We start from the raw sequence: 18,279 nt of genomic DNA, 5'->3' as shown, positions 1-18,279 counted from the left end.
GTCCGAAGCTGAGCACCAGGATTCCAACCCTAGCCGCTGACTCCAGAGCCCTGGCTCCTAACTACACAACACCTCCTCAACACCATCTTATTCACTTCATATCCCCACACACGTCCCTGAGAGATCAGCACACAAAACTCCTGCAGTTAACTCTTGTTCCCCTTGGGCTCCAGGCTCCTGGAAGTGAGGTTCTCTATTAGGGAAGATGATAGCAAATAGCCACTAGATGGCAGCAAAGAGCCAGTTCCCGGCATCCCAAGGGCCAGGAAGGGTAAGAGGATGGTAACAACTTTTTATCTATTTAGTGCGCCTTGCATCAGGCACTATACAGACACGTCCTCCTCACTAAGGCCGCCCCCCTTTACAGGCAGGAAAGGACACACACGCTGAGACAGGGCGGGCAGCGGGGAGCCCTAGGACTGAGGCCAGTTGCCAGGAGGAAAAGACCAGGGAACTTCCCTCAGCTGAGGGGTCCCCTCCAGGCCCAGGGTGGGCTCCACTCCCACCCCACCTCCATCCCCAGGGGGCACAGAACCTTCCGCCCAGGGAGGGGGTGGTCGCCCGGCTGCTCCAAGGTGGTCACCACCCAGCAGGCTTCCTGGCTGGGAGGCGCTTGCTGTGAGATGGCAAGGCATACCGACGGCATGGTCTCAGAGACCATGAGCGCACCGCGGGCCTCGTACCAACGTTCTTGGCCTTCACCACCGAAGAGGACGCCAAGGGCCCCCAGGGCCCCCACCCACACTCAGAAGGGGCCCAGCACTCCCACCCTCGCTGTCTTGGGCTCCCCTGACCTGAGGCCCCTTGGAACTCACCCCCCGAGCAGCTGGCATGGCCAGAGACTTCACGTCCACTGGAGCTAAAGAGCTCTGCTTGCCCCTGTCTAACCTCCACACCTGAAACCCTCCCCTGAGCTGGGCCGGCCTCCCCATCGGCTGTTCACGGGAGCAGCCGCAGAGGCGGTGGGGGAAGGGGGCAGACGCATCGCGCCCCGTGGCCGAGGGGCCCGCACAGGACGCACAGGCTGGGACCCGCGCCTGTCCCCAGGCCTCCCAGTGTGGCCCGAGCCGGGGGCAGGGCTCCAGGGCAGCTCGGGGACATGCCATCTTGAGCGTCGGCAGCTGGCGACCGTCCTGGCCGAGTCCACGGAGCCCTGGCTTCACAGCCGCGCCCGCGGCGGCGTCCGGCCCCTTCTCCCTCGGCCCTCCCGGGGCTCGCGCAGCCAGACGGGGCCTCTGAAGACGCAAGAGCTGGGGTTTATTGGGCTTGGGCAATTGCGGGTTCAGGCAGAGTTTGCTCCTGGGCAGAAGAGTCACCACCTCAACTCTCGGTGCTGCGGGGGGCTGCCCCTGTGGGGCCCCTCCCCTCGTCCCTGCACACGTGACGTCACCCCCTCCCGGTCCCTGGTCTCTACTCCTTCACCAGCCGGTAGATGTGGTGCTGAGCCCCGTGCTCGCTGGCCGACACCTCGAAGACGTACGCCACGCACAGCAGGGTCTCCTGGGTGTCTCTGTTGGTGACCACCTGCGGGGGGCGGGGAGGGGATGGGCCTCAGGACACAGCGTGCCGTCTGCCCCGCCCACCGCCCACCCCTGCCCCTACACCTGCACACACCACACACCTGTCTCCTCACACCTACCCACATCACACACCTGTCGCCCCACATCTGCACACACACCTTCCCCCCACACACACACCTGCCTGTCCCCCCACACCTGCACACACACCTGCACACACCACACACCTTCCCCCCACACTTGCCTTCACACCTGCACACACCACACACCTTCCCACACACCTACCCACATCACACACCTGTCCCCCCACATCTGCACACACCACACACCTTCCCCCCACACTTGCCTTCACACCTGCACACACCACACACCTTCCCACACACCTACCCACATCACACACCTGTCCCCCCACATCTGCACACACCACACACCTTCCCCCCACACCTGCCTTCACACCTGCACACACCACACACCTTCCCACACACCTACCCACATCACACACCTGTCCCCCCACATCTGCACACACACCTGCACACACCACACACCTTTCCCCCACACCTGCACACACCACACACCTTCCCCCCACATCTGCACACACCACACACCTTCCCCCCACACCTACCCACATCACACACCTGTCCCCCGACATCTGCACACACACCTGCACACACCACACACCTTCCCCCCACCTACCCATATCACACACCTGTCCCCCCACATCTGCACACACCACACACCTTCCCCCCACACCAGCCTTCACACCTGCACACACCACACACCTTCCCCCCACTTACCCATATCACACACCTGTCCCCCCACATCTGCACACACACCTGCACACACCACACACCTTCCCCACACACACACACCTGCCTGTCCCCCCACACCTGCCTCACACCTGCACACACCACACACCTGTCCCCCACACCTACACACATCACACACCTGTCCCCCCACACCTGCACACACACACACCTGTCCCCCCACACCTACCCATATCACACACCTGTCCCCCCACATCTGCACACACACCTGCACACACCACACACCTTCCCCACACACACACACCTGCCTGTCCCCCCACACCTGCACACACCACACACCTGTCCCCCCACACCTGCACACACCACACACCTGTCCCCCCACACCTACACACATCACACACCTGTCTCCCCACACCTGCCTTCCCCCCTTCCCCCACACCTGCACACACACCCGCACACACACACCTGCAGGATGGTGAAGTTCTCCAGCACACTGTTCATCATGTACTTCTCAGGCAGGTGCTTCAGCTTGTGGATGAAGTTGATCATGTACTCACAGAGCGGGGAGCGGTGGATGCGGTAGCAGTAGTGGCCGTTCTCGTAGCGCGCGTACTCGGTCTGTGGGGCCGGGGACAGCGGGACTTAGAAGGCTGCTGCCCACCTCCAGCCCGACAGCTCCCTGAGGAAGGCCCACGACCCACTAGGGCTTAAGTGGGAAGGTGGGGCTGAGCCCCGGGGTCCCTGGAGACAGACCCCCACCTCCCCTGGGGACCCGGACACCCACCGGGCATCTGAGGGAGGAGCTTAAAGATGTGGAGGCGGGGACAGAGTGACAGCTCAGTTCTGGCCGCACACAGGGGCAGGGTCACAGGGACCTTGTGGCCACGGATCCGTCATGTATGTGCATCTACACATCTGTGCACACTCAGGCACACAGCTGAGCATGTGGGCTGCATCAGAGTCAGCTTCAGGGGGCTAATGCTTCATCCACTCTACTAGGCAAGAGGGGGCTAGCAAAGGGATTACAGTTGCACATGGATCACAATTATCTCAAACTAAAACTTCACTGGAAATAACTTGAAGAGCTTTTCAGAGACTGCGACTTGCCCAGACAGCACCGCAGGTGGGAGAGGTCTGGGGTTAAGCGCTGTGGGGGACTCAGGGCCAGGGTGTTGGCCCCCCAAGACCTGATGTACAGCAGGTGAGAACCACCAGGATGGGGGGGTGGCTGGCCTCTCACCCCCCCCGGCTCGTGTTGGGCGTGAGGTAGGTTGTCAGTGATAAGGACGAGGTGAGGGTGAGACTGCCTTAATTCAGGCAAATCTGGGGAAAGAGGTGAGAAGCCCAGCTGGGGGCGGAGGGTGTGTGTGTGTGTGTGCGTGAGGGGCCGGAGCCCAGGTGGGCAGCGTGGCCTACCTCCACTTTCTCCACCACCTGCTTGCCGAAGGAGCACACCTTGGTGGAGCAGGTGATGATCATGTTCTCAGGGCTCTCGTACTGGCTGGACACCCCGTAGAAGGAGCTGCCCTCGTCCTCCATGTTGGTGTTGAGGTCTGCCTGGAGGGAGACAAGGGCAAGGGTGGGGTGGTGACTCAGAGGGGCCCTGTTGGGGGTCACGGCCCAGGTCCCAGGGCCAGGACACCATCGAGGTGGGGGACACTCAGAGAGAACATGGATGTAGGACCTCAGAAAGCGTCCCTGTCTGTTCACACGCAGGCCTGGGGTAAAGTCAGGCTGTGCGACAGAAACAATGGCAAGAGCCTGGTCCCTGCTGCCCACCAAGTACCCACCGCCCAGCAGACGAGACCTCACATTGGCCTGCAGCGCAACGAGACCCTGCCGGTGCCTTTCAGCAATGGCTCTGGGGGGCCGGCCCCTCGCCATCTCTGTGGCCCCATGAGCCCAGCTACCCTAGACTTATGCATCTCAGTCTGCCTCCAGACCAGTCTCCCCAACACCAGCCCCCTTCTGCTCGGCCCCTCCTCTAAACTGCTCTGAGAGGTCTTGGCACCCTCATGCAGAACCCCTTTAAAACGCGACCACCACCGGGTTGGCAGGGCCTGGCCTTGCCCCTTCCGGACAGTGAAGACCCCGGAGGCAGGAACCAAGCTCTCCCAGGGCCCGGCCAGGCGCAGGGTGTGTGCCTAACAGAATGTGGCACATGGCTGTCTGAGCCTGCCCCCGCACGGTGGCTCTGGGCGAGGAGCGGTCCTGTAGTCACAAGGAGGGCACCTACGCTTCCTGCACCTGCCAGTCCTCAGAACTGCAGCCCCACCCCAGCCCAAAGACGCTCCCGGGTCTTCTGGCATCACCTCCCACTCGCCTGGCCTTTCAGTCACCCATGCATCCTGCCTGGCCCAGAACAGCCAAGATGGAAGGGAAGAGGCTGCGTCATAGTCTCTGCCCTCAAGGAGTGTGTGCGTGTGTGACTTGGGGGATTGGGGGGAGCAGCGAGAACAGGTGAGCTAACAGTTGAGAGAGAGAGAAGGAGATGGAGCAGAGATACAATTCCATAAGGACTTCCCTGGCGGTCCAGGGGTTAGGACTCTGTGCTTCCACTGCAGAGGGCCGGGGTTCGACCCCTGGTCTAGGAACTAAGATCCGGCATGCAAAAAGGGAAGTCCCACAAGTGAAGGTCCAGAGTCTGCCCCAGAATCTACCCCCGGGGACCCCAGCCGGCGACAGCCACACAGCATCCTCTGTGACGTCCTAACTACGATCCCACCCCCTCGACAGCCCCACTGCAGGGTTTCCTGTCCACCGTGTACCCCCACTCTGAGCCCCGCGCCCACACAAGCTTGGCGTCTCCACCCTCCCAGCCTGAGAGCAGAGCTGCCCCCCTGTTACCCTCAGAGGCACCCCACCCCCCACCCCAGCGCCCCCTCGCTCCCCTCCCTCACCCTATTCATAGCCGCGGCGCGGTGGGCAGCTCACAGGCTGTGCCCGGAACAGGTGTGGGGGATCGGGTGGCTGACAGATGAGCCGAGACAGCCGGGCGAGGGGGCTGGGGGCTCAGATTCATTGTCACGCGCTGGTATGTGCCCGGGAGACAGGGCCCTGCCACGGAGGAGGAGCTGGGGCCCTGTCCTCCCAGCCAGCTCGGCCCGGCCTTTTCAATCCAGAGTTAACAGCCATTGGTGTCCAGGAGGCCCCTCTCCCTCCGCCGACGGACAGAGGAGGACTCTGCTGATCTCACAGGTCCTGGGGGAGGAGGGCGGGGCGCTGGCCTCTCAGCCCCCATATCTCACATGCACAGGGCCCAGCCTGACCCCCTGAACCCCTCCTGTGCCGATGCCCCTGCCAGCTGCAACCGACGAGCCCTGGCGGACGCGAGCCGACCACTCATTCCCTACCCTCCACCAGTGAGGGCAGCAACTTGGCAGGAGGGGCCGGGAGGCCAAGCTGGGGACATCAGAGTCCCCCTTCCTCCCACTCCAAGTGCTCTCTGACCCACCCCACTGCCTGCGTGCCCAGGGCCTGGGGCCGGATGAGAAAACCACCAGGCAGGAAAAAGGAGGCTGGGGGTGGGGAGGGGGCTCACCAAGTCCTTGGCCAGCCGTGTCCCTGCCTAAATGTGTGGCCCATCCCCCGCCAGCTCCAGGCCAGGGCACAGTAGAGGGTTCCGGATGGCTGTGGTCTGGGGCTGCCCAGGAGGACCCCGAGTCCCATGGTTAGCAAGCAGGAGAACTGCCTTCCCCACATCACAGGTCTGACCTTCCCTGGCGCCTCTGCCTTCCCCACACAGGAGGAGAAGGACCAGATGGCGGCTGAGGTGTCCCAGCCACCGACAAGCCCCCCCCGCCCCCCGCCTCCCCGGCCCGCTGCCCCGTCCCCAGCTCCGATTTCACCCACCCTCACCCTGCCCAAGCCTCTGGCCTTCAGGGCTCAGGCTGGGGACAGGAGGCAGGCACACGGCCCCCTTCACCGTCAGCTGACCGCACATGGTGGGGTCCTCAGACACACAGCCTCTCACACGCCCTCAAGAACCAAGAGCTGACTCTGCAGGTGGAGAAACAGGGCCCAGAGCAGCCAAGACTCCCGGGAAGGCAACTCTCCAGCCAGGCTGTCCGCTGCCCACCTGGCTCTCCTTACACACTGGAGGGCTCGCTGGTAGTCCGCCCCCAGTCCTGTGTGGTGACCGCCCCAGGGTGCTGAGAACGCAAGATCCTGTTGGGTCCATAGAGCACAGGCTGTGTATGCAGCCCGCAGACGGGGCACTGAGGCCAGAGTGGAACTTGCCCGTTCACACTTCCTGGCACCTCCGCCCCCACCCCCTCTTCTTTCATCATCCCTGCCCCCAGCCCCTCCAGGGTCAGAAGAAAGGAGAGGACCAGGGCCATGGGCCAGACTGGGGAAGGATACTCTGGCTCCTCCCCACCTCCTGCTAGCTCTGATCTCCAGGCAGGAAGGAGATCATCCCGACCATCTCCTGGAAGCGAAGTCTGGGCTCTAGAAAATGACTCTGAATGCACATCAAAGTTTGTTCTCTTCCTGCCCCCGCTTAGGGGCTGGGGTCCCTGTTTAGGCAATCCAGAGCCTTCTCCACCAGGACAGGGGGAGCACCAGGGCCCTGCGGGAGGCAGCAGGCACCCGGCAAAGCAGGAAATGTAGGGCGGTAGTTACAAGCACACTCCCAGAGCTGGGTCTGAGCTCTGGGCTGCCACTATGAACTGGGTGGCCCTGGCAGGTCATTTCAGCTCTCTGTGCCCGTTTCCCCTCTAGGGACCAAGGCTGTCAACTGTACCTCCCTTCAGTACGGCGGCAAGGATGCATGCTCAGTCACTCAGTTGTGTCCGACTCTTTGTGACCCCATGGACTGTAGCCGGCCAGGCTCCTCCGTCCATGGGATTCTCTAGGCAAGGATACAGGAGTGGGTTGCCATTTCCTCCTCCAGGGGATCTTCCTGACCCAGGGACTGAACCCTCATCTCTTACATCTCCTGCGTTGGCAGGCGGGTTCATTACCACTAGTGTTACCTGGGAAGCCCGGTGAAGAAGAAACATGCTAATAAAAGTAACACGATGAGGGTGACCTTCTCCCGACAGCCCTGACCTTCCCCAGCATGCCCATCACAAGAAGGATTGCAGGAGTCAGGCTCGCTGGGGCTGGGCGTCTCAGAGCCAGGCCCTTGCTGACTCCATGCCTCAGTTTCCCCATCTATGAAATGGGGATCTAGGGTGGTTCTCATCTGGAGGGTGGCTAGAAGAACACAGAATATTATCTCCAACTGGAAGAAGGCAGGTCTGGTGAGAAGGGCCCCCACGCTGCTATCTCCCCCGACCAGGGCAGGGTTCCCATCAGTGCCTCCTGCCAGCCAGGCCTCCCTGGTCAGGCTTCACCCTCGGGGCAAATGAGCCAAGGGCCAAGTGATGGTCATCGACGAGCTGGGGCAGGAAGGACAAGGCCATGAGGGACTTACCCAGAACTTCACAAGGAAAAAGGCGTTGGAGGGTCCGCGTTCAAAGAGCTCCTTGAGGCCGCCCTTCTTCTCGGGGAACTTGTCGTAGATCTGGTGGATGTCCACGGCTTCGAGGTAGGGGTCGCTGTAGCTGGGGCTCGACTGGCCAATGTGCACAAATAGGTGCTTGTTGTACTGTGGGCACAGGAGTGCTGGTCTGAGGGACCGCGGGGCGGACGGATCAGCCCTGGGGCGCTGCGCCCAGCCAGGGGCCCAGAGCAAGGATGCCACGGCAGGGCCTCAGTTTCCCCTCTGGGAACACGGAGCAGGAAGAAGGGTTGAGCACAGAGCAAACAGGCATCCCACGCCTGGGGCGGGCGGCTCCCCAGAGGAGCTCGGCACGTGTTGGTCGCTATTTGCACTATTCTGAGTCGTGACTCGGTCACTGAACATCCTTAGGCGGGTCATTTCTGTCTTTGGACCCCCTCAATCTCATGTGTGATGGAAGACCATTGAACCAGAAAAGGGGTGCTTCCTCCGCTTGGACTGATGGTAGGGGCATGGGAATCCCTTGCTGCAACCCAAGAAAATCCACTTCTTTCACAATACGTGCTGGGCTTCCAAGGAAGGGTTTGTCTGACTAACAAGTTCCTCACCTGAAAAATAAGCTTCTAAATGTCAAACTGGGAGTGGGAGGGTGTAGGAGGGAGGCTCAGGAGGGGAGAGGATATATGTATACGTATGGGCTGATCCACATGGTTGTATGGCAGAAACCAACACAACAGGGTAAAGCAATTATCCTCCAACTTAAAATAAATAAAGAAAAAAATAAAGACCTTGGGAAATCTTAGCATTTAAGAAAAAAAAGTGTTAAACTGAAATGATCAATGAAGTTTCCCCGGCTCTGGTCTCCTGTCCACCTGGCCAGGTGCTACTCTGAACTCCGCAGGTGACGCTGGTCACCCAGGATGGAGACACAGAAGGGGACAAGGTGGAGGTGGGCTGATGCTCCTGCTGGTGACCCCGAGGATGTGGGGCAGACAGGCGGCTCCTTGGAGCCACAGGGGACAGCGCAGTGCAGCCTGGGGTGGGGCTGGGACCAGTGTCTTCAGAGGGAGAGGTGACTATGCGGGAGGAAGGAGGACATGAAGGGACTGGGGGCTAGGATGGGGCGCAGAGACCAGGGTAGGGCTTAGGGGAGGGAGAGACACAAGGTCCAGTGAGAAAGAAGGCAAGGGGAGGATGGGTGAACCAGGAAAGGATGAAAAGGAACAGGGAGCCTAAATTTAGTCCCAAGGTAGAGCGGGGCAGAGGGCAGGGAGAGAAAGCCAGAGCAGGTAAAATAAGAGCTGGAGGAGGCTGGGGAGCAGCACCCTCCAGGAAGGAGGATGGGGCAGGAGAAAATCCATCTGGCAAAAGCCAGAACCTACCGTATCGGGGTCCTGCTGCCGCTCCAAGAAGGCAGAGAACTCCAACATCCAGAGTTTGGAGCTGGCCACGCTGCGGCCCTGCCATGGGGGCGCGGGGGGCGCAGAGGGCGATGGGGCAGGTCCTGCCGGAGATTCAAACCCTGCACACGGTGGACGGCACATGGGAGCCGGCCCACACGGCCTCCCCACACCAGCCTCCCCCAGACCCCCAGACCCATCGGAACCTGGCTGGGGGACCTGCTGTGTGCCTCCCAGCAGGCGTGGGGGTGGGGGCAAACGATGCTGGGCAGGGACAGGTTGGGGGTAGGGGGGCAAGGGGATGGGAGTGGTTGGGGGCAGGGGTCGCGGGGAATGCCTGCTGGACCCAGGGCTTCCAGGGCAAGCACTGCTTGGTTCTTGCTCCAGAGGGGCTTCAGGTCCAGCCAGGGAGATAACTGGACAAATGACTACAATGACACGAGTCTCTGCCCAGCCCCTGGGACAGCATCTGGCCCAGAAGTGAATGCAGGTTTGCGATTAAGTGAAGCAATGAACATGATGAAAACAGACTGAGCGCTGCAGGGGGGCTCCTGGTCCACCTTGGAGGTGGTCAGAAAGGCTTTCCGCAGGTGATGCTTAAAGAGGTTATGCAGCGGGGGTGGGAGGGAGGCTCAGGTGGCAGGGGATATATGTATACTTATGGTTGATTCACGCTGTTGTAAAGCAGAAACTAACACATCGTAAAGCAATTATCCTCCAATTAGAAATAAACTTAATAAAAAAATAAAAAGAAGTGATGCAGCAGGAGCAGGAGGCAGCAGCGGAGACAGGGGAATGGGCTCCAGGCAGAGGGCACGGGGCTGTTGGACTCTCAGTGGGCTGGGAGGCTCCGTCCAGCAGGTTTGTGTGGGGGCCGGAAACAAGGCTGGAGAGTTGGGGCCAGGCTGCTGGGTGAGGAGTTCAGTTATCAGCCTGAGCTCAGGAGGGTGACAGAGGATTCTAGGCAAGGCTAAGGAGTGATTGGCTGAGCATTTCTGCACATCTTGTTCCTTGTGGAGGAAGGACTGGGCAGGGGCGAGGCTGGCCAGGGACGTGGCTGGCCAGGGACACGGGCCACGTGGGCTCTTCTCGAGGAGGGACAAGAAGAGGGCAGTGAAGAGGAGGGGACACAGGAGGGACATGGAGGGAGCAAGACTGCAGGACTTGGTGACAGAGAGGACGAGAAGGCAGCCAAGGCAGGTGGGTCAGGAGCCCAGGGAGGAGACAGAGAGGGGGTGGCAGAGGAGTGGGCAGAGGACCACGCTGGACACACCAGCTCACACACTGGACACCTGAGCTGAATCCCTCATTCACTTGTCCCAGGGCAGCTTCCCGAGTCCTGCCTGGTGAGGGCACACTAGACGTGGCCCAACACATGGAGGACAGACACAGACACCAGCCCGGGATGGTGCCCGGGTGCACAGAGAGTGACAATCACCGGGGAGCCTCTAATGGAGTCTAAGCTGGAAGCAGTGCAGTGAGAAAGACGCTTTAAAAAGATGATGGGTAAGTTATGGGGTGGAAGAGCAAGGATGTGGCTGCAGATGGGGAAGCTGGTTAAGAGGCTACGGCAGTGACCCAGGCAGGAACGAGTAGGGCCCAAGAGAAGCTGATGGGCAGAAAGGGGAAAACACAGATTAGGGAGGTGGGAGTGGCCCCAAGTGGCCATCAAGAACCTAGGAGGGTGGCAGGGCTCCTCTCAGAGCAGGAAAAGCCAGGCCAGCATGCAGGCAGGAGTCAATCCCAAACCAGGAAAGGTGGCCATGGGCGAGGATCCCATCTTGCCCTGCAGAGGGGCAGGTGGAGGGACCCTCCTGAGAAAGAGGCAAGGACAAAGCTGGTCACGTGAGCAGCCAGAGTGCCGCCCAGTCTGCCCCGTCTCAGGAGTCTTCCCTCTGCTGACCGGGGGCTCCAGGCTGGAACACCAGGCTCTGCGGGAACCCTGTCTTGAAGAGGGTTACAGTGTCCCAGAGGGAGGCCAGCCCAAGAGCCAGACTGGATGGGATGCATGTGCAGGTGGAGCAGCTGCCCGGGGCACCCACCATGCCCCTTGAACTGAACGCTGCCAGCCCTGAGTCTCTCTTGGGAGGATGGGCAGCCCTGGGCACACAGGGGTCTTGGCTCTGGAGAGGATCGGGGTGCAGCCAGGAGACGGGGTGCACAGTCTGAGCGCGCACCAGGATGGCGTCTAAGGGGACGTGAGCGCCCAGCTGTCGGGACCTGGGACCGGGACAGGAGCCGCAGGGTGTGACACAGGAGGGAGTCAGACCCTGCCCACCCACCTGGCAGAGGCAGTGACGGCTGGACAGTGTAGGTTTGCTGGGAGAAAGGTTTCACACTGCGGGAGACGAGAGAGGACACGTGAGCTCGGGGCAGCCTAGGAGCCTCAGTCAGGCCCCTGGGCTGTCTGTGATGCAGCCTAGGGGGTCGGGGACTCTGGCCTCCTGCTCCCTCAGGATTCTGACTGGCCCACGGAAGCAGCATGTCTGTTGGGCAAACCCATCACTCCCTCCCTCCCACTCAGGCCAGCCTCCTCCCCTCGGGGTCCCGAGCTCAGGCCCTGCCCCACCCAGGACAGACTGGGGCTTCAGCAAATGCCACCCAGGTGCCCCATCCATAAGCACAGGGCCACCCGGAAAGGCTGATTCCACCCTGTGACCCACCCACCCTGCGGCCGGGGTCAACAGAATGGTTCACTGGCTCAAGTGCAGCCCAGGGTGTAATCGGAAGCCATACTCACTCGTGGGACGTTCCGGCTTGGCCCGGCAGAGCTCCTTGCCAAAACTGAGGAGGTAAAAGCACAGGGTCAGCAGAGCCCCGTGGACATGGCCAGCATTGTGGAGTCAGACATGGCAGGGGCCTCAGAGCTGGAAGGGAGGCTGGAGCCTGGGCCTGGGGGCTGGGAAGGGTGTTAACACCCCTGCCTCCATCCAGGCAGTATGGCCTCCCAGAGAATGCATCCAGGAAGCCCAGCCCCTGGAACATCTTCCAGTGAGGGGCTCCCAGGAGCAGCCCCCAAACTTGCAGACACGGCTCCTCCCATCTCCTTCCTCAGAGATAAGTCCTCTGTGACGGTGCCAAGCATGGCCCCCAACAGTCCTGGAGCCAGGCATCCTGCTTAGGTCTGAGCACCCCCAAAGTCACGTGGGCACACCTCAAGTCCCGTCGTCCTATCTACTCAATGCCATGCTGGACTAGAGGCCTCTGGACACTGAAAAACGGCTAGACAAGAGGCTCCCCGGACTGCCCCTTGTTCTCGGGCCTGGGGTGGTGCATTAGTCCCAACAGCCAGGAAAAACCCTATACGGCCACACCCTGGGAAGGAGGGGCCTCTCTAGACTGTTCTTAGAGTGGCCGAGAGACCCGTTCTCAGGCCAAGAAGTTCACATTCAAGAGTTTGTTCTTGGACGTCAGCCTCCACCTGGGAGGAACACCTGAGGGGGATGGGGGTGAGGCCAAGTGGGGGCAGGGTTACTGGGGACCGGCCAGTGCTGCCCCAAAGCCTGGGGCCTCAGCTGCCTCTTCTGCACGTGTGCGTGTCAAGCTGCTTCAGTTGCGTCCCACTCTTTACTATGAACTGTAGCCCGCCAGGCTCTTCGGTCCATGGGATTCTCCAGGCAAGAATACTGGAGTGGGCTGCCATGCCCTCCTCCAGGGGATCTTCCCCCACCAGGGATCAAACCCAGGTCTCTCATGTCTCCTGCTTTGGCAGGTGGGTTCTTCACCACTAGCACCATCAGGAAACCAGGCCAACTCTGCAGAGCCCCCAGGCCACCCATCTGATGGCGTGGCTTCGCCCTGTGTCCCTGCCAAGGCCCCCAGAGGGAGGTTCCAACACCTGCACGGCCCTCGGTCCTTGGTCCCTCCTTCCCTGAGAAGACTCAGGTGAGGACTCTGGTGTGGCCAGCGCTGTGTCTCCTCAGAAGGGGGAGGAGGGAGAAGGACAGGGTGGTCCGGCCTCCGGCTGCAGGCAGCCCCACTTACCCCTGAGACCGCTGGGTAGCCTGGGCCCCGGGTGAGGGTCATTTTACTGTGGAAGGCTGCGGCGGAGATGATCTGGGCGGACGACATGGCAGCCATGCTCTGCAGGGCCTTGTCCTTAGCTGCCTGATCCTGGGGAGACATTGGGGGGGAGGCCTCAGCGCAAGCACCGTCCAGGCCAGCAGAGGACCCGGGACCAAGCTCCCACTCCTGCAGGGCTGTGAACCTTCCCTGTGACTCTGAGTAAGTCACTGGGTGGCTCTGATCCCTTTCCTCATCTGTCAAAGGGGACACTTGTCCTGCCTGTTGCACTAGCGTTTAAAGAGACTTTGACCCACTCCCAGGCACATAGCCGGAGAAAAACATGATCCGAAAGGATCCATGCACCCCAGTGTTCATTGCAGCACTGTTTACAATAGCCAAGATGTGAAAGCAACCTAAATGTCCATCAACAGAGGAATGGATAAAGAGGATGTGGTACATATATGCAATGGAATACTACTCAGCCATTAAAAAGAATGAAATAATGCCATTTGTAACAACAATGGATGGACCTAGAGAGTATCATACTGAGTGAAGGCAGACAGAGGAGAAATATTGTATGACATCCCTTATGTGTGGAATCTAAAAAGAAATGATACAAGTGAACCTGCTTACAAAACAGAAACAGACTCACAGAAAACAAGTTTACGGTTGCCAGGGGGAAGAGATAGTGAGGGAGTTTGGGATGGACAGGTACACACTGCTGTATTCAAAATGGATAACCAACAAGGACCTACTGTATAACCAGGGAACTCTGCTCACTGTTATGTGCCAGCCTGGATGGGAGGGGGATTTGGGAGAGAATGCATACACACATATGTAAGGCTGAGTCCCTTCCCTGTCCACCTAAAACTACTAGAACATTGTTAATCAGTTACACCCCAAGGCAAAATAAAAAGTTTAAAGTTCGAAAAAAAATAAAGAGACTTGGAAGGTCACCTGCCAGACCACAGCTCTCCTGTCTCCTAAGGGACACCTGCGAACAGAGGCCACCCAGGCCTCACTCACCTCCACACCAAGGGTGTCTGGGCCCCTACCTGGCTCACGGGAGAGGATGCAGGAATATGCCCAGAAGAGGTCATCTCCGGTCACATGGACAGTGATAAGGGCCAGTCTCCTGTGGTCCCCGTCTCAGACCTGGCCTATGGGTGTCAACTATACCACGGGCACCCATGGCTCCTGCATCTTTAATGTCTCAGAATGTGGCTGTCTGTCCTCTCCAGTCCAAAGATCCCCCCAAAAAATGGGCTCACCCAGCACAGGCTCTGAATGAATCTGCAGTATCACCTGCTTATAAAAAATCCTTGTTAATACTTGTCTAAGCCAATGGTCCCATCCTGAGCTCCCCAACCCTGAAGGGCCTCTAAAGCAATAAGACAACATCTTGTATTTCAAAAAGTCCATGTGGATCGGAAATAAGACCATACATACAGACAGTGGGCTGGTGCAGACAGCATTACGGGCCAAAACGTTGGGTTATGTCAACTTGGGAGCTGTGATTAGAAATCCCATATCTTTATGATGGACTATTTTTAAATGGGAAAAATACGTAGGCCCTTTATTTAATCACCAACTTGGTGACCCAAATCTGTCCCGAGCGATAAGCAAGTGGATTGCTGAGGGAGGGCCTCGCAGCTCACAGCTGGGTTTGCTGTGACTTCACTCGCCTGGTGGGTGGCATTACACCAAAGGTCCGAGTGGTGAGCCCGGCCTCCTGTGGGACACAGTGTGGAGCCAGGCGGCCTCTCAGGGACCCTTACGGTCACGGGGCACCAGACAGCCCCCGGAAAGTAAAGAACGCTGTCTCACTTTGGCTCTGAACATCACAGGACCCCTGTGAGGCTGGCAGGACTTGTCACACCCCCATTCTAAGATAAACTGAGGCTCAGAGAATTTAGGGGACCTGGGTGTTGACAGGGGTCATAGGATGGTCTGCCCTGTGAAGTGGGTCCAGGACAGGACATCCGTGACCTCTGACCTCTGCAGGCCCAGGGGCTGAGCAGACCAAGGAGGGGGAAGGTCAAGACCTGAGGGCACCCCATCTTCAGCACAGAGGGTGCAAGGGGCCACACTGAGCGGTGGGCACCCCAGCCCACTGTCCTTTGGGGGACAAACTTGGGCCCTGCTCTGACACGGTCTCTGCTAAACAAAGCATTAGGCTGCCTCTCTGCAAGGACTCTGGGGATCTCAGGAGCGTCACCTAGACTTGCTCCCTCCAGGACACAGATGGGGCGGCACCCCAGGAAGCCCACAGACCCCTGTTAACAATGGCAATGGGAGGCTGGATGGCTCCAACCCTGTGTCAATGACCTGTACTCCTTTCTGATAGCCGGCCTAACTGAACAGCCAGGGACCAGCAAGTGGGACAGGAATCGGGGGGAGTGGGGGGGGTGACATCAGTGACCTGGTACTGAATTTTGAGGTCGGGGGGAACCTCAGACAGCACCTTGACTAACCCTGTCATTTATAGGTAAGGAAGCTGGCTGGAGCTTGAGGTGGATGACCCAGCCAAGTGCCCACGGGCAGAGCCAGGCCAGTGACCCAAAGATCTCCACCTGACCTTGCTGCCCATGGGGGAGTTTAACTGCACTGGGCCCCAGACCCCTTGGAGAATATGGTAAAATCCTCAGACCCAATTCTCCCCTAAGTGCATATGCAGGAAAATGTGCATATTTACTTAAAGGACCCGTGGCTCCCTTGAAGTCTGTCTGGCAGTCCACTGAGGCTGTTCCTGGCCCCTCATCAGAGCCTATGGACAGGGACAGGTTCAGTCCCTCCAGCACATGCGGGCCGTACAGCTGGGCCCCTCGGGAATCAACAGCTCCCCTCGACAGCTCTAAACAGAAGCCTGGACACTCCATTCTCCACCAGGTCCCCTGCTGGGCCCCAGGGAGTCACAAGCCGGCCAGAGAGCAGAGTGGGGAGCAAGTGGGCGCCGGGGCTGAGGGTGTCCGGGTACATGTACCAGCCTCAGAGGGAGGGACCAGCAGCTGCGGCCAGCCAGCTGTCCTGGGGGCAAAGGGGCGAGGGCTGGGCCACAGCCGTGGGGGGCAGGGACAGCTGGGCTGATGCAGGAGGAATGGAGCTGGGTGGGTAGCGGGGGCAGCCTCCTGCGGCCTCCCACCCACGCTTTCCAGGCTCCAGGGTCAGGGTCATGGGCCGCAGGCCCAGAGGGATCCTCTGTGGTCCTCTAGCCCAGGGGCTTTGAAACTGGGTTCTCGGACGCTTTCGGGTTCGAGAGTCATGGGGCCTGAGAGGGACATAGAGGAGGGGTCCCTAGACCGCTCCTCGCCAACTTAACTTTGACCACAGCAGCTCCTCTGACATCGTATCAGTGATAATTCAGTTAGGAAGAAAAACAAAAAGGCTTCCACTGCTTTAAAAAATGTACGTGGGGAGTTCCCTGGTCGTCCAGTGGTTGGGACTCTGCGCTTTCACTCTCGAGGGCCCAGGTTCCAATTGCTGGTCAGAGAGCTAAGATCCTACAAGCCGCACAGTATCATCAAAAAATTAAAATTAAAAAAAAATTCTTTTAATGTCCATGGATTTACTGGTCTGGTCTAAGGCCCAAATGCTGGCTCCTCCATGGGATCCAGAAGGGCTGAGTCCCATGGGGAGGGGGCTCTCACCAGGGCTGGCCCCCTCAAGCATAGTCACCTGTCCAGGCCTGCAAGGTGGGGCTGATCCAGGAAGGGGCAGGAACCTCCAGTCCCAGAGAGCAGGGTGGAAAGAATTCCACCAGCCCCTCCTCCAGCATGGAACCCCACCCCCAGCCCCAGCAGTACCTCCCAGGCCAGGCCACCCTGAGACAGTAAGGGGCTGAGGGGTCCTCAAGGAAAGGGGTCTGGAGGTCAATCCTGTTGCTCTAACCATGGATTTGGGGCGTGCACTGTCCCTCTGAGCTGGGGCGGGGGGTGGGGGGGTGGCAGGGTGCAGAATGCACAGCAGGAGACTGGACGGTGCCTCCCAGGATGCTGAACCTGGCTGTTCACACACACACACACACACACACGGCTGCCAGTCAGTGGTCAGTGTCCTCTGCTGGATGGGGGAGACAGGTTACAGGCTGAACCCCACTTTCCTCAGCACCTTGAAGCCCACTGGCTCCACAGGCAGCCCCGAAACCCACGGGAAGACTTTTCCTCCTGGGAAAAGAGCCCAAACTCCCAGAGGCCAGCCTTCCCAAGTCCTGGGCCCTTGCTCCCTCCACCATCCCTGTCTTACCTTTAGCTTGGCCTGGATCTCACGGGCTTTGCGCCGAGCCAGCACCTGGATATGGCTGGACACCTGAGGCAGGAAAAGGGACTCCTGTTCCTGCCTTCTCCCCGAAAGCTGCTCCCCATGGGGCTCCCCCTGGCCCTCCACCCACCACAGTCTCCCATCCACATCACAGACTGAATGAATGAATGAAAGATCCATCACTGATGGGCCCTCGGTTCTGCCCTCCCAGCTAAACAGAAGTGGGGTCCTCCTGCTGGCCAGGAGGAGCAGGGAAGTTGTCTCTCTCCTCCCAGCAACGGTGGCGGGGTCCCCAGGAAACTGACTGCAGGGGACATACCCAGTGGAGGACCCCTCCTGAGCTGGCCCCCAGAGCCCACACCTGGTCCCGCAGAGGGCCAGACCCACCCTGGGAGCCTCCGTTGGTGCCAGAGCACCCGCCCCAGGGCCCACCTGCTTCCTGGTGCGGGTCTTTCCTGTCCGGAGCTTGATGTAGCGGGCAATCAGCTCGTTCCGACCTGCAGAGACACAGCAGCCCCTCAGTGGGAGGGCCCGAGGGACCCCAGCCCTCACCTCTGCACACCTGCCCAGCACTCGGGGTGATGATTCTGCAGACCCCTGCCCCCCCCACCCTCCTTAGATCCCAGGGGTCTCCCAGCAGCAGGAGGGAGCCAAGGCCTCGCTGGGGGCTGGTAACCTGAGGACAAGGTGACAGGGCCATGGGGCTCCGGCTGGCGGGCACACAGCTTGGAACCCCTCTGCCGGAGCCTCCCCCCACTGCAGCCTGGCAGCCACCTCTGCTCACGCCTCCCCTGGGGCCTCCCTGCCTTGGCCCTGGCTCTGGACAGCTCCCTCGGTCCCCACCACCTCCACGAAAGAGCAGGACCGGACAGGGTGTCTGTCCTGTCTGT

General features: G+C 60.0%; 1 protein-coding gene across 4 annotated transcripts in view; it reads right to left on the bottom strand.

Moving 5' to 3' along the window:
• Positions 1 to 1,238: 1,238 nt before the first annotated feature.
• TEAD4 (TEA domain transcription factor 4) overlaps positions 1,239 to 18,279 on the bottom strand; it is a 60,369-nt gene continuing 43,328 nt past the window's right edge. Inside the window, exons 3-12 of one of the 4 annotated variants that reach the window (XM_043881297.1) lie at positions 17,822 to 17,886; positions 17,375 to 17,437; positions 13,112 to 13,240; positions 11,868 to 11,911; positions 11,410 to 11,465; positions 9,110 to 9,249; positions 7,701 to 7,874; positions 3,698 to 3,838; positions 2,747 to 2,899; positions 1,239 to 1,524 (exon numbers count right to left, since the gene is read on the bottom strand). In XM_043881297.1, coding sequence (XP_043737232.1) covers positions 1,411 to 1,524; positions 2,747 to 2,899; positions 3,698 to 3,838; positions 7,701 to 7,874; positions 9,110 to 9,249; positions 11,410 to 11,465; positions 11,868 to 11,911; positions 13,112 to 13,240; positions 17,375 to 17,437; positions 17,822 to 17,886 — 1,079 coding nt within the window. In that variant the 3' untranslated portion in view covers positions 1,239 to 1,410. The remainder of the gene's footprint in view (positions 1,525 to 2,746; positions 2,900 to 3,697; positions 3,839 to 7,700; positions 7,875 to 9,109; positions 9,250 to 11,409; positions 11,466 to 11,867; positions 11,912 to 13,111; positions 13,241 to 17,374; positions 17,438 to 17,821; positions 17,887 to 18,279) is intronic. The other 3 variants (XM_043881298.1, XM_043881300.1, XM_043881299.1) reach the window with 3 other exon arrangements.

This window comes from Cervus elaphus, chromosome 22, assembly GCF_910594005.1.
Source record: "Cervus elaphus chromosome 22, mCerEla1.1, whole genome shotgun sequence".
Taxonomy (NCBI): domain Eukaryota; kingdom Metazoa; phylum Chordata; class Mammalia; order Artiodactyla; family Cervidae; genus Cervus; species Cervus elaphus.
Note: the sequence above shows the minus strand (reverse complement) of the source record. Positions and strands in the feature narration are given on the sequence as shown.